Genomic DNA, 21,510 nt, shown 5'->3' with positions numbered 1-21,510 from the left:
AGGTCACTAGGCTTTGTCCAGTAGCAGGGAGGAGCTCAGGAAGGCCCCTGGAAGAATAGCTTGGTCATGTGCTTGCTTGAGGAAGGAGAGAAAGAGGGGTAAGGCACCAAATCCAGGCTGGGAAGAACCTTTGCCACTGTATAATTTGCTAGCTGCCAGCCTCCCACATCTGACCACCTCCACATGCTCCTCTCTTGTCCAGGCTTCACTAACGTTCTCAAGATCCTGACCAAGGAGAGCAGTCGGGAGGAGCTGCTGTCCTTCATCCAGCACTATGGCTCCCACTACATCGCAGAGGCCCTTTATGGCTCAGAGCTCACCTGCATCATCCACTTTCCCAGCAAGAAGGTCCAGCAGCAGCTGTGGCTCCAGTATCAGAAAGGTAAGCCCGGAGTGCCTACTGGAGGAGGTGGCCAGGCAGGGTATAGAGGGAAGGTGTCTGGGGAAACAACTGAGCTGCCTTGGATCTAAATCTTGGCTCTACCACATCTAAGCTGTGTGACCTTGGGCAAGTCCCTGCCTCTCTCTGAGCTTCAGTTTCACCATGGGCAGAGTGAGGGATCATACAATGATTTTTGCAGGATTCTCTCAAGTTAGGCATTTTCTGAGGCCTCAAGTTAGTGTTCTAGACTCCAGAGCCCTTGCCTTCTCCTGCAAGTACTTTGCTTCCCACATCCTCTCTTTGAAACAACTGCCAGGGATCAGGTTCGGGTCAGCAATTGGTGTCTTCTTGATGCTTTCTTCTCTCCAGGCTTCTTGGGAGAACCCAAAAAGAGCTTGGGTTCTTCTCTCCCAGGAAGAGCTCCCTTCCTCTGGAAAAAACAATCGCCTCATGACCAAGCGGACGGTTTCCATTATGTCCTGTGGAGAGGCTTTTATCCTCAGGAAGGTTCAGCAGATTTCATTTCCCTTTGATTCTCAGCTATTATCAGAATTGGAATTCCTCAGACCAGGTGCAGGAGACCAGTCTCTGCCCACTCACCTTGGGAAGGTTTTTCCTTTTCCACCTCAGTTTTCCCTTCCTGTGAAATGGGTGTGTAAGTAGCTATTCTTGTCTGTTTCTCACATTAAAGATAAGCAGTTTATATAATAGCATTTTGAGAAAGCTAAAAATATCGCACATGTATATACATGTGTTTTAATAGGTCAGTGTATTCACACTCCCACTTTACACATGAGATAATGAGTCTCAGATATGCCACATCAAGTGCCCGTAGACACACAGCTAATAAGTAGCAGGGTCAGGATTGGAACCCAAGGCTGGCTGACCACAAAAGCCCATGTTCTTTCCCTCTTTCAACTATACTGAAGTGCTTCTTGATATAGTTAATACTATTATTATCAACTATTTGTAAAAGAAAGTCTCTCAATTGACGCAAAGGGAGAAGAGCAATGTTAAAAACATGCTTGCATCTTTTCATACAGCTCAGCCACCCTATCTCCAAGAACGAAAGCAATCACAACAAAAAACCACTAAGTGTGGGAGCCAGGAGAGATCTGAAAGATCTCATTGAGCATAGCACTCCAGTTTTGCAGTTGAGGAAACTAAGTCTGTAGGGGAGAAGGGAGCTTTCACACAGCTCTGCTTGGCAGGGCAAGGACCAGGTGGGATTGCTCTACACACCCTGTCTAGTGCTTTTTATGTAGTTGCACATTCCCGAATGGATAAAACCCTAGTCCACCTGCCTTCCCAATCTCTAGATGCCTTCCTTTTGTCCCTGGAGGCTTTGCATCCCCAGTCGTGTTCTCACCCCTTTCTGCTTCCTGTGTGCAACTGAGTGGGGCAAGGGATGGTTTATGGGCACAGTGGATATAATTGAGTTGTCTGGGAATAGCTCCGTTTTATGACTGTTAACAATGACAGTCTTTAAGGAAGTGCATTAAATCAATAGAAGTCTCATTGTGCTACCCTGCAAATAATGTGACACATCATTAAGCAGGGCAATAAGCTTCAGGACTTTGAAGTAATACAATTAGGTTATGTTTATAAAAACCTTCGCTCACTGTGGCCACATAAGTAATTTGCTTCATATCACGTTTGGGGCCTGGGACACTACTCTGATTCTAAATCCCACCCCTTTTCCATGCTTAGCTGTCTTCAGACTTTAGAATTTCTCATTCCAGAAAATCCCATTCCTTGTCTGGTGGATCATGGAATTTGTTACAAATAAGATGGGAGAGGAGGAAGAAAGAGTGCTGAAACAACAGCTAGGAGGACCCCCTCAAGACCTGGCTTTGCCACAAACTTGCAGGGTAAACTTGGTGTTTTCCTTCCTGGGCTTCTAGTCTACAAAGGCACTTTTCTTGCTTCCATCATCCATACTTGCTCCCAAGAAGAGAATAGGGGATACATTGAGGTCAACTTAACCATTCTGTGTGTTTCTTCCCCTCCATCTTCACCTGCTGTGACCACCTAGATGGTAGATCAGATACTCTGGTTTTATTTTTTATATTTGGGAGTGATGCTAGGGAATGGGGAGATGAGAAGCTGGGGATTTGCCTCTGTAGAGTTGAAAGAAGTCTTTGGACTTAAAGATAGCTAGTATCCCTTTTCTCCCCAGCCATGAGTTTTGTGTCACTGACATCTGCTAAACATTGGACAGGCCAGGATGAATCTGGGCTTGGGAGCTGATACCTCGGGGGACAGAGCTTGTGAGAGGAGGAGGGACAGTGCGGTGCTGAAGTGGGGTGGAGGATATTTCATGTCTCTACTCCTCTTTATACACACCTGGCATGTAACCTCAGGTAAAGGAATTACTAAGTCTCAGTTTCCTCGTGTGTTAAATGAGGGATAGTAATTCTCCTGCCTGGCTTTTGGGAGAATAAAATGAGATGATGCAGGTAAAATGTCTGGTACATAGTAGGTACATAGAAAACAGTAGCTTGAAATAAAGTAAAAATTGTGGGCATCAGCTGAGGATTCTAGTCCCCGCTCCATACCTTGCTCATGTGTGAGCTCAACCCTCAGTTTTCTCTGTGAGCTACAGATGTCACTAGAAAAATCCCTGTAAGTGTCCTTTTAACTTTCTTAGTGGAAGGAGGAGTGGAGGGGCCAAACTTGGTAGAGTAGGTTGGAGAAAATAGACCAAATAGGGCATGGATAACAACTATGAGCATTTATACAGCCCTCTACAGTTTGCCGATGGCCTTCCTATGATCTTCTCATCTACCTACAAAGCAAAGGAGGCAAGGGTGCTCACTTCTCCCTTTACAGAAGGGAAACCTTAACTTACAGGGGCAAAGGGCCACCATTCTTACTGAAGGAGATGGTGTTTGAATCCAAACTTGAGCCCATTGCTTCCTTCGCCCTAGTTCTGTTGTCCCTGGACATTAGAAACAAATGCCCTAGCCTTCCCAGGTTTCATAATGATGGGACCCCGGCCACTTTTTTGATCTGGGGAAGCCACTGGAAATTACTGGAAAGCCAAGGGAGATGGGGGTGAATGTGCCTTATTAAAATATTTCCCGTGAGAGGTTTACTCTCATTCCCCTAAGTGTTTCTAAAGGTACATTCTGTGGGCAAATAAAATCATAGTTATCATTCATTAATTCTTTGAACATTTCCCAACAGTTTTTTCTCTGTATTTTCTTGTGTCAGATGTTGTGGCACCAAATAAAGAAGATATGGGCTCTGTTCCTACGTTGTTCATTACCAGCATGCCTTAGTCTACCAATATTTCATCATTTTTGTTACAGACTTTAAAAAAAAATCCACTAGTAGACAGCAGGGAAGAGGGAGGGGGCTGACATTTCCAGGCTGGGTGGGATACCCAGTCACTATCATATTATGGTCTCTAGCTTTCATGTGTCAATTCTGATCAACTAGGGAATGGCTTGTCTAGAACACTGTGTGCAAGTTATTGGGATAATTGAGAAAGGGAATTACGATCAGTTGGTAATATCTATTCTAGACTCAGAAAGGAAGTGTGGTGGTCTGGATCCTCTGTATTTTCTTCCCTGTAATAGGGCAAAAATAAAAGCTAGAATAACAGGCCTAGTTTTTGATGTTGTTGATCCCAGAGGGGGCACGGGGCATGCCAATAACCACTGGTAAGAACTCCAGGTAGGAAGGCAGAATTTTATATCACCAGGTGGGAATTCTGAGCTTTCCAGTAGTCTGTAGGTGACTAGAGCATCAAACAGGTCAATAAGGTAGAATCTAATCCAATGCAGGAAGAGCTGGGCCTTAGGACACAACTAGAGTAGCCAAAGTCATCTCTGGAAGCTCCAGGTTCCAGGCATGATTAGTATGGAAGCTGTTTAGCCTGTTAGGGTTTCTTTAGCCATTACCTCTGCTTCCATGCCATTCCCCCAATCAGTGTGTGAACTTCTGAGTCTCTTGCTCTAGCATAATACTTTCACTACATGTTGCTGTGCTCTTGATATCCCTGTATTTTGAAAAAAACTACCTTCTTCTCACTGGGGCTCCATTTTACCTTTTGACTTGATAGTCACACATTCTCCCTAGCTGTGATCATGAAACATGAGTTTTATATCATGATGAGGGTTCACTGTATAAAGTCACCCTTCCTGTGGCTACCTCGGATAAAGACTTTCTCATTTGGAGATAAAGCACAGGTTTTACAATCAGATGGACCCCAATTCAAATCCCAGCTCTATCTCTTACCAGATGTGTGATCTTGAGCAAAGTGGTTCATTCTTCAAGATCGGTTTTCCCATATGCAAAATGCAAAGTCATTGTGTAGATTGAGTAAGAAAATAGAGGAATGGATGGACCCATCCAGCTCTGAGTTGAGGACCTAATTATCTTGATCCAACCCGTGCCCTCCACCCAAGGCTGCCACATCCACTTCGATTACTGTGTTCCCAGGTGTGTATGTTTGTGTGTATGTATGTGCGTGCAGGCACACCTGTGTGTGAGCAGGGGTGGGGGTTGCTAATTTGCTGTCATCCCTTGTCATCATTGTGACCCAGGATCAAGGGCAGAGGTAGATTGTCCTAGGATTGGGAGGGGCCTCAGTGAGTTTAGCTACAGGCTTGGAGCCAGTGAAAACAAGGAGTTGCGGAAGTGGACTGGAGAGATATCAAAAGGAATCTGTAACTTTTATCATCCCCTGTAATTCTCTACTTAGGGAGGATAGTGATAGATGCAGGAATTAGCAATATTATAAGTTTTCTAAATTTTTAATTGCTTCTTTTTTATAGAGAAACTGACTATGGAAGGTGACATACGTGTTTGTGAAATAATTGCTCATTCTGTGTGTGCGTGTGAGAGAGAGAGAGACAGAGAGCTAGAGCAAGAGAGAGAGGAAAAGAAAGGCAGAGAGAGAAAAGGAGGAAGGAGAAAAGGAGACAGAAAAACAAAGAGAGATATACAAAGGCACACCAAAATCCACAAAGAGAAATGGAGAGATAAAGAGAGGCTAGAAGTGAAAGAATGCTATGCAATTAAAAGTGTACTGCCTAGGTGACCCCTGTGGAAGGACATTCTCTGTGTGAAGCTTGCACTGCTCCTGAGTTTAGATTGGGAGAGTCCATGGTATAGAAACATCCCCACAGATAAATACATGTAGCCACTTCTAAAAGGCATCTTATCTCTATTATAATTTTCCTAGACTGTCCAAGGGATTGCATTTCTGCATTTCCATTTGAATTACAATGCGCTTTTGAATGTCAGCTGAAACATTCCTAGACTACTTTTTAAAGGAGTTTTTGGCTGTTTAAAAGGCATCTCAGGGGGTGTGGGTGGAGGAGGAGAAGGGAATGATTATTCAACTGTCACCTCTTCTTTTGAGGACAGGTGTGGCCAAGGAGCTGATGAGGGCTGGATAATTCTCCAGAGCCTTCAGTTTCCTGAGGGAACTTGCTTCTAAGATGGCAACAAGATATGAACGTAGTTGTTCTTAGGGTCTGAGACCTGCAGGGTCTTGGTTTACTTCTTCAGTGATTCAATATCCTGCAGACAGTTTTCAGGTTCCATCTTCCTGACCTTTCAGTAGCCTTTGACAAAGTTGTCTGCTTCCTGTGTGAAACACTTTCCTGTGTTCGTTTCGGTGATACCACATCTTCATGGTTTTCTACCTCCCCTCCGAACTGTCGCATCTCTCTCTTCTGCAGGTTCATCCTCTTCTGCATCATTAGTAAGTGAGGTTTCACAGGAGCCTGTCTTATGGGCCACTCTTTCTAGACTGTTTCTATGGTCATGATCTCTGTTGTGATCCCCACACTGATGAGTCCTACTTTATACCTCCAACCTCAAGCTTTCCTCTGATATTTGCTATCATTCTAGTTCTCTTGCCTGCCCAAACTCCACTCCACACAACCTAATACTTTTCTATTGTTCTAGTGAGAAGCACCACCATCTGTTTAGAAGCAGAACCAGAAACCTAGGAATCCTTCTCAACACCCTCTCTCAAGATCTGAGAGCACTGACTTCGAACTACTTGACCCCAGGGCAGTCACCTCTGAATCTTAACTCCTTAATTTTATCCTAGGTGAAAAATCCCAGCCTGGCTGCATTTGTCTATGGTGGTAGGAGTTGGCTAACTATCCCTTTCCTCTCCCTTTGTACCTTAGTTTCTGAGAAGGTCTTCTGCTGAATTTTCCCCTCCATTTCCAAACCATTCCAAGTTCTGTCGATTTTAATTCTCAAATAACTCTTAAATTTGCCTACTTTTTCTATCTCACTGTTGCCACCCTATTCCAAGTCACCATCATAGCTTGTCTGGACTCCAGCTTTGTTCTCCTGCCTGGTCTGCCTGCATCTACCCTGCCACTGTGAATCCTAACCACACGGCAGCACTGAGGATGTGTATTAGCCAGGATAACAGAACCGACAGGATGGATATGTAGCAAGAGACTTAGAGGTAGATATATAGATACAGATACAGGAATAGATATGTAAATATAGGTGATATAGATACAGATTTATTATAATAAATTGGCTAGCATAATTATTGAGGCTGAGAACGTCCAACATCTTGCAGTCAGCAAGCTGGAGACCTAGGAGAGCAGATGGTGTAATTCTAGTCTGAATCCAAGGCCCTGAGAACCAGGAGACCCAATGCTATAAGTTCTAGTCTGAAGGCTGGCAGGCTTGAGATCCAAGAAAAGAAGATGTTTCCATTGGAGTCCAGAGGCAGTAAAAGACCAATGTCCTAGCTCAAGACATTCAGGCAGGAGGGTCAACCTTTTGGTTCTATTGGGGCCTTCAACTGACTGGTTTAAGTCCACTCACATTGAGGAGGACAATCTGCTTAGTCAGTCTACCAATTCAAATATTAATCTCTCCAAATTCATCCTCACATACATACCCAGAATACTATTTGACCGAATAGTTTGATAACCCAGCCAAGTTAACGCATGAAATTAACCATCACAGGATGTTTCTAAAATAGAGATCTGAACATGTTATTCCTTGGATTAAAACTTCTAGGTGCCTTGTCACTGCCATGGGGATAATTTGCAAATTCCTTCCCATGGCCGCAGGGCTCTAACAGATCTGATCTGTCCTCAGCCAACCTCTTCAGCCCCGTGTGTCTCCATGCTTTCTACCATTTTGTCATACTGACTTTCCTTCAAGTCCTAGAACAAGCTGCGATCCTTTTGTCACTTGGCCTTCTGCTGATTTTTTTTTCCCCATTTTTGCTGAATCACTTCCTATCACCCAACTCAAATGTCACTTTCTCAGGAAACCTTTCAAGAAGCCTCAGGCTATGTCAGGATCCTTTGCTACATTTTTATTTTCTTAGAATGATGTTCTTTTGCTACACATAACCTGTTTGTAAGTTCACATTTATTAGTTTACATCTTTCTCTCTTGCTGCACTGTAAGCTCTGTGAAGGCAGGGACCCTGCCTGCTTGGCTAATGCCTAGTCAGTGCCTGGCATATTGATAGCATTCAGTAATATTTATTGAAATAAATGAGTGAGTGAGTGAGCCTTGGAGGGTCATAAATGCCTTAGTGGTATAGGCAAAGTGTTGTTCATCTGCATTTGTGGTTTATTTGGGATGAAAGTCTCCATAGCTTTCTTGCAGTCTCAAAGGGTTCTCTGACTCCAGAAAGGATGAAGACTACTGGTGTATTAAAAGCACTTTGTTGAAAATTTGAGAGCACTGATTTTGAACTCAGATAAACGTGGCTTTTCTGATTCCTAGCGGCTTGACCCCAGGGCAGTCACCTCTAAATCTTAACTCCTTAATTTTATCCTAGGTGAAAAATCCCAGCCTGGATGCATTTGTCTATGGTAGGGTCCCAGCATGGTGGTAGGAGTTGGCTAACTATTCCTTTCCTCTCCCTTTGTGCCTTAGCTTCTGTGCAGTTATTTGCAGGATCAATCTAGCTCTAGGGAAGTATTTACTTGGACAAGGCGGAGAGACTGGAGGAGATTAAATATGAGCTGGACACTCACTAGTCTACGGCAGGCCAGAAGACAGAGCCAACTTATTTCTCCTCAGAACCATGCAAAAAGACGATACAGGATGTGGTTCATTAAACACAAATAGGCCCATGAGACTGCCATTTCCACAAGATGAAATTACCAAAAAAAGCATTTGTTCCCCAGTTTAGATTGAGTCCATCTGGAACGGAACACCCTAGTCTTTTTCCTATTGGTGCATACCAAGAATAATAATCCTCTGCATGTGCTCGGTGCAGTGCATCACACAAAGCACTTTCACATACATTATTTCATCCAGTTTACTCCTCACAAAAAGTCTGTAAGTCAGGTGTTGTTATCTGCATTTCATGCTTGAGGAAACTGAGGCTCAGAAGGGGAAAGTAACTTGTCAGGATTCACACCAGGGAATTTGGCAAAGAAGGGATTTGAACCCAGGCTGCTTTAATCATGGAGTTGGTGTTGGTTCAACCATACCACAGTAGCCTCAGAGAACTCTTTAGATGTTGGTATCAAACCCAAAGGTAAACATTTGCTCTCCTGTTGTTTCTCTTATCCATAGTTAAAAGAAATGAGGAAAGCTAAGACTTGGAATTTAGACCTTCAGCTTGAGCAGGGGTGAAAATATTCTCTTTGCCACCAATATCCCCCTGCATAACTTGCTTCCAAATCTTAGCTTCGGGGCTGCATTATAAAGTCAAACCCTACAAAGTCAGAGTGGGAAGAGGCATTAGCAATCACATAGTCAGGCCTGCGTTTTTCTTCATGTGTCCATGGCAATCAACTTCCTGGAATACTGCATTGAGATTCTGGGCCAGGACTCTGCTCAGTGGAAAAGAATGCAGTGATTACTTAGCAATATCTGTCATGGATGTGACAGTAAGAAATAGTGATTTGTGTAAGGTGTTTTCTATTCTTATCTTGGTTAGCCATTCCCATTCTACAGATGGGAAAGATGAGGTCAGCTTTATGCAATCAATTAGAAACTGCAGTGGTGAAGAGAGAAATTTAATAACCAGGTAGAAGCATCGTTTGGCCTTCCCTCTCCTGAAAACTTAGAACAAATTCAAAGATTACCTGTTGCCAAAGCCTCCCACATACTCATAGATGGCAGAGTCAGTGGTTGGCAGACTGCTTATTATATTATTTGGGGTATATGTGTGTGCATCATTAGCTAAAGCACTGGAGACCATCCCCACTGTCCATCTTCCTAGGGGAAGTGACAAGAGATTGATGCTGTTGTAAACTAGGTTACTCTGATTCAGACAGGGGCCAAACCATACTCATTCCTGGTCACAGTCCCAGTCCCAGACAGAGATGCAGGGCCTAAGGGAGCAGGATTGTTAGATAGGACCGTTTTCTCTCAGCAGTCTGGCACTAAGAATGTGGAATTTCCCTGGAGATGAATGTGGAGCTTTTGCTATCTCTCTGCCTTCAGCCCCTTAATGAGAACAAAATGGTCTGGAGGGAATACAGATACACACATTGAAGTTTTTGCCTTCCCTCGGTCATTATTAGCAGGTCTAACCTACCAACCTGAGAGCAGCCTTGCTCACAGACAACCCTTTGAGATACCACACCCCAGGGGGCCCTGTTCTTCCCCCTCTGCCTCTCATTTCTTTCCTTTATCCTTTCTCACCACTCTATCATTCCACAATAGTTCCCTGAGCCCCTAATATGAGGTGCTAAGGAGGCTAAGGCAAGTGAGACACAGTCCCTGCTCTCAAAGATCCCACAGTCAAATGGGAAAGACATAGGTGAACAGATTATTTTATAAATGCTTTATAATTTGATAAATGCTGTGATAGAGGAAAGCATTAGGTGTGCATGTATATGGAGGGTGGGGAGTGGAGGGACCAAGGCTGAGAGATGGGCCCCTAACCTACTGAGGGTGGGCTGGGAAGTCTTCCTGGAGGAAAAGATGTCTAAACAGGAACCTGAGGGTGAATAGGCATTTGCCAACTGGGAAGGTGGGGAGGAAGGAGACTCCACGCAAGGAGACAACAATGCAAAGCTAGATTTGTGGTTAGGCCTGGCACCTTTAGGAATGGCGAGGCCTCTTGAACCAGGAAGGAGCAATAGTGCCTGCATCCCCTCAGTGCTCCTAGGGAATGCTATTGGCTTCTTTGTTAGACCTTTGAATGTCACTGGGCCTGAGTCTCCCAGTAGTTAGAGACACTCCCATTGCTTCTATCCACAGCTGAGAACTGTCACAAATAGGAAAGATTGAATCTCCAAATGCCTTAAATTAAGTGAAAACAACTGGCCACTTTGGGAGATACCAAGGGAATAACTGGAAAACGTTTAGACCTCACATGATTCTTATGCAGATGATGTGAGATCATGTGATTATGTGGCTCATAGCAGGAACTCAACACAAGTCAGTCATTGATGCCTTCTCCTCCCCACAGGTGTAAGTTTCAACAAATGGCAACATACATATGAAGCTATGTATCATCTGTTCCATTCTCTAGATGTGTGACTTAGGTCAGGTCTTTTTGGTTCCTGGAACTCAATTCTCTTATATTTAACATGGGTATAATAATGCTTATCTTGCAGTATTGTTATGAGATTTAAATGAATTGATGTTTGTAAAGTGATTATTGCTACACCTGGCATATAACAAATGCTCAGGAAATGCTATTTTGATCATTCATTATTATCATGAGACATAATTAAGCCAATAATGATTATTATTACTATTAGTTTTCTCAAGCAAAAGGCATAATGATATAGCCTTTTCTAGTCCTGACTACAGCAGCCTAAGATATATGTCTTCTTCCTGCCAGACTTCCTATGTCATGGCTGTTTCTCTCTGGCTAATCTGCCAGCTTTTGAATTTGAGCTCTTCCTAAACCTGGAGGTGGGAATAGAAGGTGAGATTGTCAGATAGCACAGCCTGGAGCTCAGCAGTAGGGCACATGGCAGCATGTTTGCACAGCTGAATACCAAGCTTATATTGTTCTAGAAGAATGTATAGGTGTGTGTATATGTGTGTTGGAAGAGAAGGTGACAGAGGAAAGGCCAACAATTATTTACATGTGTTGAGTTCCTATTATGAGCCACTTAATCACATGATCTCATATTGTCTTCATAACAACCCTGTGAGGTCCAGATTATTATCTCTATCTTCCTAATGTGAAAACTTATCTGCTCAAGGTTTCATGGCTAACAAAAGGTAGAGCCAAGATTCCATCCTGGGGCTGTCTGACTTCCAAGTCTTTATGTCATGTACTGAGAATTCACTACATGCCAGGAGGCATGCTGGGCATTTCACATGTACAATTTCATTTAATCCCTACAACTTCCTACAATTGGTATCTTTATGCCAGTAAACTGAGATTTGGGAGTGAGGGGTGAGATATACCACCCAAAGGCACAGAGTTGGCAAATGGTACTCTCTCATGCCTTCTCTTTCTTCTATCTTTTCTTGCTCCAATTCTCTTACCATTTACATTTTACTATTACTTAGCCAAAATGGGCACTCCCAAAGTTCTCCTTGAGTGGCATTTCTCTTCTCCCTGCAACAATTAGAAGTACTTAGTCAGGAAGAGTGAAACAAGAGGGAGACTGATCAGTAGGATGTAAGCCTGCATGATGCTCACCAGCAGGCTCCAGACCCTTGTTTCCTAGCAACCCCTTGGCTCTGAGATGGGCCTTAGAGATCAACTCGACCATTGATACATTGGATAGGAGCTGGCCTTAGTTGTCTTCACCTGACGTACCAGCCCTAGGCCCCAGGCTTTCCTCTTTAGGGTCCTTTGTCTTTAGGGTCTTTCTTGCTGTTCCCTCCCATTCCACAGATGCCCAGAAAGAAGGCTCTTTTGGAGATCTTGACTCAATATGTCTCCAGGGTATGGGGCACCAGAATCATTGAAGTTTACAACTAGAAAAATCCTTAATTTAACAAATATAGATGGAGGAAATGGAGCACCATGGAGAAGAAAAATAATTGCCCAAAGAGAACGATTAGTTAATAACAAGATTAGGACTCAAACAGGATTAGTATTCTCTCTTTCTTCCCCCATCCAAGGAAGTGTGTTGAGTGGCAATTCAAAAGGCCATGTGTCCAAAGGTCACATGGCTGCTAATAGGCAGAGACAGGATTCCATTTCAGGACTGTCTGACTCCCAAGTCCACATGACACGTACTGAGAATTCATTACATGCCAGGAGGTATGCTGAGCATTTATTATCTCCATTTCCTAATGTGGAAACTCACCTGCTCAAGGTCACATTTTTACATTTGTAACAGCTTTATTGAGATATATTTCATATACCACACAATGAAAGGTATATTTTTGAGCCTTCTCTTCCAATGGTGACATTGCACCAAAACAAAGTTCGGGTTGAGTCTAGAAAGGAACACAACTTTCATTTATTTTACAGTTGAGAAGATTCTCTAAGGAAAAGCAAATCAGAGGGAACCACTCCTCCCACCTTTCAACCATACCCCATTTGCTATTGCAGCTGGACTTAATGATTCAGGGATGCAGGTGGTGCGAGGAGCAGGAGGTGGCATTACCAGCTGATGCTAATTGTGACCCAGAGTGGTCACATATGTCAACATATGAGCTAAGCTGACCCCTGGTTTTATTCAGCAACAATTATAGTGCCTACTATGTTTCAGGTACTGTGCTAGATGCTGTGGATGCAGCAGTAAATTAAACATTGCTTTGCCTTCAGAGAGCTCATTTTAGTCTTGGAAAAAGATATTTAATGATAAAAATCACCATGAAATATGTAAGTGCTAGAGGGATAAATATAAAGACTGGCATGAACACCTGACTCAAAACAGTTAAGGTGGATCTGAAAGGGCATTGCAGAACACTTGAAGGAGGTAAGATTTAGGCCAACACATGTGGGTATGGAGAGGGTAAATGTTCCAAGATGCAAGAAAAGCATGTACAGAAATGTCCCTAAGATAAGAACAAAGAAATTGTGAATGGAGCAGAGCTCTAGAGGGGATGGAAGTGGTGGTAAGATAAACCTAGAAAGACAGATGAACAGGAATCAAATCCCACTGGACGGTATAGACCATGTTAAGAAAGTTGTAGCTTCACTAGGAGCAATTAAAGGTCATTTAAAGGTTTTGTATATTATGATTAGCATTTGCATTTTAGAATTTGACTCTGGCTAATGTGGGATAGGGCTCGACTTGGGATGGGAGGAAGTATATGTGGGATGCTAGATTACAGTTAGGAAGATCAGTTAGGGAGTTGTAGTAGGGTTTCAAGGAGAAAAATAATAGCTTAAAATTTAGCAGCCATGAGGATTCAGAAAAAAAGTTAATGTATGTGAAAAATATTAAGTTGTTAGAATGATGAGAACTTCATGATGGGACAGTAGAAGGTGAGAGGTGAGGAAAATGATTAGACATGGTGCCAAGCTTTCAGACTTAAGGGCCTGAGTGAATGCTGGAGTTCCTTAGGTGAAATAAAAAAGGAGCAGCAGGTATGGTAAAGCCAAGTTCAGTTTTGAATATATTGAGTCTAAGATTCCTAAGGTATATACAACTGGCAATATAAAATGGGCAGCTGGGTATACATCAATCTGGTGATCAAAAAGAAGGTAAGACATGAAAAATACAGTTTGGTATGTAGCTGCATACGTCATTGAAGTCATAGGAAAAAATGGTATCTTCCAGAATAAAAATAAATGTTCCCTTTTGCAATTTGTTTTCTTAAGCTACTTTCCTGCTGCCATACCCTGTATTATTTCTGACATTTTATTTAGAGACACTTTATTTCATTCAGAGAGGCTGACTATGCTGCTCATTTTTAGGCAGCTTTTACTTGTGTAAAATGTTATGGGGCATTGAACAATAGTTATAGTACATATTGAATAGGCTGGAGTTAATATGCCCATTTCATTGAGGAGAATAAATAGGCATAGTCACCAGAGCAGAAAGGAGGAATACACACTTTCAGGGTTTTTGCTTGAGAATTTGCACCTTACATTTAGCTAATTAGCCTTCTATGCAGGGTCTAGGGTATATTTGCCTATTTGTATGTGCCCTTTCTTTCAGTGTATCAATTAATGGAAGTTTCATTCTTCTATACCCAGTCCCTGAGTCTTGGATCAGGCGAGGTAATATGCATGTCTAATCCCTTTCCGTCCTTTGAGGCCATGATATTCTTCATTTAACTTCATTTCTTACACTTTTACAGAATCATTAAATGTATCAAACGAGTTTCATATCTTGGGGCCTGAGAGATTTAGAGATTTATTACTAGTTTTAAGTTTAAATATTAAATGTCATTTCACAAAACACATGGCTTTATTCATGTGATTGCTCAGAAATTAAACTTACAAATTTTTTATTTTTTTATTATTTATTATTATTTTTTGAGAGAAAGTTTCGCTCTTGTTGCCTAGGCTGGAGTGCAATGGTGTGATCTCGGCTCACCACAACCTCTGCCTCCTGGGTTCAAGTGATTCCCCCACCTCAGCCTGTAAGCTGGGATTACAGGCATGTGCCGCCATGCCTGGCTAATTTTGTATTTTTAGTAGAGACAGGGTTTCTCCATGTTGGTCAGGCTGGTCTTGAACCTCCAACCTCAGGTGATCCGCCTGCCTTGGCCTCCTAAAGTGCTGTGATTACAGGTGTGAGCCACTGCACCTGGTCTGAAATTGTCATTTATCATAATATGAAGTTTCTTTCAATATTTAACTCTAAAGATTCGTTGTCACTCTGAAGTGGTGGGATGGATCCCCAGCCAACATTTGCTTTAGATGTTGAGGCTGATGATACCACACACACATTACACCAAGAGGATATGAAAAGATGTATCACTCACATAATGAAGCTTTCTAGGGAGAGCAGAGGGAGCTTCTAAGCAGGTCCAAACGTGGTTTGAGAAAGCAGGGAAAGGAGACTGGCTTGGAGTGGGAGGTGAGAGGTATAGGGTGAGGTTGGGGAGGTTCTCATATATTATCTGGGGCTTGCATGGATTGAGCTTCCCTCTGGCACCAAAGGTAGGCCTACCTAGGCTTCCTTATCAGCTTTCCCAGATGTAAGGCTGAAGGAGAAGAGGGAGTAAGTAGAAGAATTTGAAAGTTGTTAGCAGTCAAATACCAAAAATGGAGTCAGAATCTTTATTACAATTCATCCCCGATATTTGACTGATGACTGAAATGTGGCATGTTTCACTTAATTGAACTTGAACTTGTTTAGGTAAAATGAACCATTATGGCTTTCTGTGAGGCCTGCAGCCTGAGGCTCGTAAGGGACGTGAAAGTTCCATTAAATGCCTTGTACGAGAGCCCAATATTACATATTTTGAGAAGTGAAATGAATGCCTTAGTCACTATCAATAATTTCTAGACTACTGAAGGGGCTAAAGTGTTAATGAAGCCTTTTATTGTGAATTTATTATAAGCAGAAAATTATTAGAAGAATAATTTTCTTATAAGCAGAAAAGAAAGTATTATAAGCAGAAAAGACCTTGATTTATACTGTGAGTATAAGTATGTGTATACACACACACACACACACATATACATATATATGAAGCAAGAGAGTCCCAGAGTTATTTAACCCAAAGAGGCAACCTTGGATAGAGAACTGTTATTGCTGTTATTGGCTGGAGCAGATGAGCAAATCACTGGCAATGGCTCAAGAGTCTATAGAACTGTGCATATGTTGGTCAGGGTATTTAGTGCTAAAAGGACCACATAAAGTTTGGCCAGTTGCACTGACTTGGGTCCTGTCTCATTATTAGGGATGTCCCAGTTATGGGCTAAAAATCAGGAACTTTCCAGCAAGCTCCATCATATACGATGGTAGTGATAACATCTATAAAGTGAAGACATTCCCTTTTCTCTTCACTCTGTTGATTGCAAGGGCTTCTGCAGATATCCAAAGGGTCTGGGAAGGGGGATGACTTTTACCAGCACCATGGCATCTAGCAAGGGGCTGAAGATGGTGGTGGGGGACCTTTTCCTATAGGCGAAATATGCCCGGTTTGGCTCTATGCTATAGCAAGGAAACCTCAGTGGCTATGCTGAATTTTTATGGTGCTGATTTCAAGACCTAAGGGATAATGGGCAGCTGGTATGGAGAGTCACAGGCTGAGGGCCTGTGACAACCAGACTGTTTCCAAGAGAGCCCAATATGCTTCCAGCAATTGCACTCTAATGGCATACAGCATAGGGCTGAAGGGACACTTTCTTGCACAAGATGCCTGTGGGCAACCTAGGGCCATCAAGTGTGGGCCAGAGACTTCAGGAAGCATGGGAGGAGGTTGCTAAAGCCTTTAAGTAAAGGACTCTCAGGGGTCACTAATTGTAGTGCCTGTATTATCATTCATAAGTGGGCTTAATAGCATAAATGGGTTTAAGTAAAATTTGTAAATGAGAAATATGCTGTCTCCAGAACTCAAAATAGACTAAAACATACTGGGCTTTAAAAAAAATTGCAAATGCTGTTTCTGGCAAGTGTCAGGGATAGAATGGCCATCAGCTAATAGCTTTCAGGAATTTAACCAAGGTGGAAGGACTTGGTACAATGTGTGGGGTAGTGGTCCATCCCTTTTTAGTGAGCTCTTTTATGACTGTATGTATATCCTCAGTGATTGTGCCAAATGAATCTTCTTGGAGGATGATGTGAACAGTATGATCAGTGTTTACTGTGCTTCTGAAGAAAGTTAGATGTGGTTAAGATTTTGTCTGCAGGCTGTGTGAAGGCCTGGCTGTTGTTATCCCATGGGTAGCTGAGTAAAAGGATACTGCATCCCTTTGATGGTGAAGGCAAATTGTGGCTAAGTGGCTGCTAAAATATTAGCCAAATCTGTGACTTAAAAGTATTTACTAGTTCTTGATTAAAGTTAGTAATTTTGATAATATTTGATATGGGAGCCTTATTGGATAGAACTTCAGCATTAAGATGGCAATAATCTACTGTGAGATGCCATTGATTCTTTCTAGGTTTCTGAACAGGCTACATTGGGCCGTTAATGGTGAGGCAGTGGGGATACTCACTCTTCTCTAAATAGGTCTGGTATATGGGTTTCAAACCTCGAAGACCTTGTTTTAATTTAAATTGGGCCATATTAGCTATTTTAACTAATGGAGCAGGAGAAGGTCCATGCCGTCCCATTTTGGCAAGCTGATTTGTAAGTGCTAAAGGCTTAATTCAATTTTATTACTCATTGGGTTAGAGCAACCCCGCCCACTATGCCATATGTTAGGTTAATGGGTGCTATGGCTATGGGGAATTTAGGCAGGGCAATAGTTCTGATTAAGATGAGGCATACCTATTTGTCTTCCTAACATGTCCTAAAATATCCTGTTAACTACCCTAAGATTATAGGGATACTTTGTTTAAATTTAGGGGAATTCCAGGTATAATTTGAAACCCAATATTAAGGCCATAAGGGTTTAACAACTGGTACATTTCAGCAGATGTTAAAAGTTAATTTGGAACCTAAGTTGTAGAGGTACAAAAGCCAAATAGTAACCTTTTATCTTGTTTTGTTGTTGTTGCATAAATTCTTTAATTTTGGATTTCCTATTGGGTCAAACTGTGAACCTCTGTTTCAGTTTTTTGTTTCTTTTCCCCAGCATCCAGGTTTATTTTATTTTATTTTATTTTCCTTTTGGTGGCTACTGTATATCATTTGGTGGTGGTGGTGGTGTGGGGAGGGGTTGGGGAGGAGGGAAGTTCCTCTGGATCCTGCTCATATGTGTAAGATTCTTCCTCCAGAGTTGCAAATATGTATAATCAGGATTAGGGTCTCTCTCATGCCAACAGGTGCTTTATATGGTTTGAGGACCCAGTGCTTAAGTTGGCTTTGAAATAACTCCTTGGCTATACCATGGATGCTTTTCCTTATAACCCTTAGGATCAGGATTTTTTTTTTTTTTTTTTTTTTTTGGTCAGGGGGCATAGTGGCATAGGGCATAGGCAGAAGTAGCAACAAAGGCATTTTGTAAAGTCCTAGTAAACCATCTGCTTTTGGGAGTGCACCATAGCATTCAACATGGTCTTCCTCCACGAGTGACTACCAACCAGCCTGCATATTGCAAACAGTATTGTTTTTTTTGAGCACTCCATACAATGAGGGCAACACCTGGTTGAGATAAACAACCAAAAGTCACAGGGTAAGAGTCATTCCTCTGAGCCTTGTGACAGTCACAGCTTACACTGGGATTCAGAAACACAATTCAGAGACATAGGTAAGTCTGGACCAAGACACATGACCCAGGGCCACTTTATTCTTGTTCTTAAATGCCAATTATTAAAAATTCCAACTTAGCTGAGCACATCTATAACAGAAGCTTGTTAAGGCTCAGTTAACACAGTACAAAGCAGCACAGCACAAAGCATGAGCTTGCTAGCAGTGACCAAAAAAAAAAAAAATTCTAGCCAGCAAGAGTCAGTTAGCAAACTAAAGCAAGAGGAAAGCCTTGCAGTGGTAGTGGTCATCTCCTAGACCCTCTGCTTGTTGCATCAAGTGTTTAGTCATCCCCAGAGGAGAGGTTGAACCCCTTACCCAAAACTTGGTTTAGGTGTTAAGACTGATATTACATTAGGACCAAATAGATACGAAAAGGTTTATCACTCACACGAGGCTTTTATGGAGAGCAGCGTGAGTTCTCAAGCAGGTTCAGAAATGGCTTGAGCAGGGAAAGTAGAGGAGCCTGGCTTTTCCTAATGGCTTGGAGGTAGGGCTGCAGTGAGGATTCTTAGGTGGTTTGAACTTCCACTGGCCACAAAGGTGGAAGCATTTGAGCTTTCTTACTGGCATGTCCAGATATGGGGCAGAAGGGGGAATAGTAGGTTTTAAAAACTCAGCCAGTCAGACATCAACAAATGAGTCTGATTGCACTACAAAGTTGTACTAAGATTATAGCACTTATTTGGCATAGGCTTCTCAGGGGAGAAAAATTCAGTATTATTTCAGAATTTTTAAAAGACAGAAAATGTATTTCTGAGACAATGCCAATCAGTGATTCCCCATCATGAGAGATATTAGAATACTGAAGGGATGCATTTTCCAACTATGCCTTTGTCCTCCACCCTCAGGATTCCAAGGAGATTCTGATCCATACCCTACCATCTCTGTTAGATATGAAGCCTCACTGAGCCATGGGTACTGTTGGCAGTAAGTCATATATAGTAGGGCAGAAAAAAAGAGAACCATTTGAATTATTACTTAACCACTTTAGACCTTTGAATTTCTTTAATATCCCCGCATTCTGGGGTGGTTTTAACTTCTGGCACCAACTTCTCACTCTTCATCCTAATCTTGTATCTTTGTTCATGATATTCCCTTTACTTTTAAGGCCCTTCAGCAACCAGATCTTCTCAACTAGAAACAGTCTTTGCTCAAACACTTAGCACTCCATTTCTATCCTGTTACCATTTATCTTACTCTCTAATTTTATTATTTGTTTACATACCTTATCTCTGCAGCCAGACCACAAGCTACTTGACTGCAAAATTCACGACTGTTTTTCTTTGCATTCATTACTCATATAAGTATTGCTAATAATAATAAAGGGTAGATGTCTTATGTATGTTTAATAAGTGAGTGAATAAATGGAATCTCAGATTTTGATATTCTTTGACAATATGCAATGCCATTATAGTTATAACTAGGTAAACTGGGTAAATCACCAAAATAAAATCCTGGTTTTATTTGTATAGGGAAAACATGCATTTGACTTATATACATTCACACACACTCTTCATGGTTTCAATAAAGATTTCAGGAGTTAGTAAATAATTTTCCTTTGGGGTTGCAGGGGTGAGACTTTCCCTTACCAGTTTCATATCATCTTTATATCATAAAAATGAGGTAACTTTCAGATATATTTGGTTTACTGTAATTTCAAAAACACTTTTTAGTCTGCCAAAAGGCATTTATATATCCATCATCTCTTCACAATACTGCAATAAAATGTGAAACAGAGTCATTACTAATGAGAAAACAGACTGAGAGGTTAAATGACTTAATGGTCATACAGCTAATAATTGAGGGAAACAGGACTAAACTCAGGACTCCCTGCTTACAAAGCTCAAGCTTTAACCACTTAACAGGGAGATTTGTGGCTTACTTTTATAATTATTTGAGTTAATAAATGTTGACCTAGAGAAAAAAGTCTTTGAAGCTAGCCATCTAAAGAAATAGCTAAACATGCATGTTTCTAAGGTTTTAAAAAAATTTTCATCTCTATGTGTGCATGTATATATATATACTTAGATGTACGTACTACATTCGTGCATATATATATATATAATCTTTTAAAAAATCTTGGCTCTATTTACCCCTCAAGAGCCAAGATGTCATCTTAATTACTTTAATCAAATGATCAGACTTTAGGATTTATGTGCAGCTTTCCTAATGGGATACATTGCTGTGACTGAGTATTGCTTCTGCCCCTCCAGCAATCCCAATCTTCCTCCAATAGGCTTTTCAATTAAGAGGCCAAGAAGTGCTGAACATGCTACTGCATCACCAATAATCTCCCTGACTTTCACTTGAATGTGTATCAGCTCACCATGAAGGAGAGGATGCTTTTGCCCCCTACAATGGAAGTCACACATTTTCTGAACTAGGTGCTTTTATATATACTGTCCCATTTATATATTTTAATTCTCACAACAGCCCTTTAAAACATAAACTGTCATTCATTTTTTTACCAAGGAAAACTCTAGCTCAGCAGGGTGACAATAGCTAAGTTACACAAAGTCACAACAGCTGAGGCAGAGAAGCAATTATATCAAGTTGGGGATCTAATGTAAACAAAACACATTCATAACAAAGATTATGCAAAAATATTGGGGGGAACTCAACAATTTCATTGGTTAACAAATTAATTAAAATCATAGAGCTAGAAGGGATTTTGGTGACGTACCAACACCCTTATTTAAATTAACAGATAGGGAAATTGAGGCTCAGAGGTATGATCACCTGAGGTCATACAGCTAGTTAAAATGCAGAGCTGTGATTCAGACACAAGCCTGACTTGAAGTCCAGTGATCGTCTCACTAGAGTACAATGCCAGACGCAGAGTTGGCTCACTAACTTCAGACTTAGCTTGGGTTCCATGAATATTAATGATATTGACAAGATAAAGCCATAGGTCTGGAGTCTAAGTGTATATTTTGCTACACAGCCTTCTACCTCACTGCTGTCCTGCTTGTA

At 41.7% G+C, this 21,510-nt stretch overlaps 1 protein-coding gene across 12 annotated transcripts in view; it reads left to right on the top strand.

The window, feature by feature from the left end:
• LOC105487111 (astrotactin 2) overlaps window positions 1–21,510 on the top strand; it is a 995,255-nt gene that overhangs the window by 697,583 nt on the left and 276,162 nt on the right. For all 12 annotated transcript variants that reach the window (XR_011612991.1, XR_011612990.1, XR_011612989.1 and 9 more), the window contains one exon: window positions 203–382. Coding sequence is in view for 8 of the 12 variants with exons in the window: in XM_011750424.3 (XP_011748726.3) it covers window positions 203–382 (180 nt within the window). In the remaining 4 variants the exon portion in view is untranslated. The remainder of the gene's footprint in view (window positions 1–202; window positions 383–21,510) is intronic.

Source organism: Macaca nemestrina, chromosome 14 (assembly GCF_043159975.1).
Source record: "Macaca nemestrina isolate mMacNem1 chromosome 14, mMacNem.hap1, whole genome shotgun sequence".
NCBI lineage: Eukaryota > Metazoa > Chordata > Mammalia > Primates > Cercopithecidae > Macaca > Macaca nemestrina.
The sequence above is the reverse complement of the archived record's forward strand: the minus strand, read 5'-3'. Positions and strand labels throughout refer to the sequence as shown.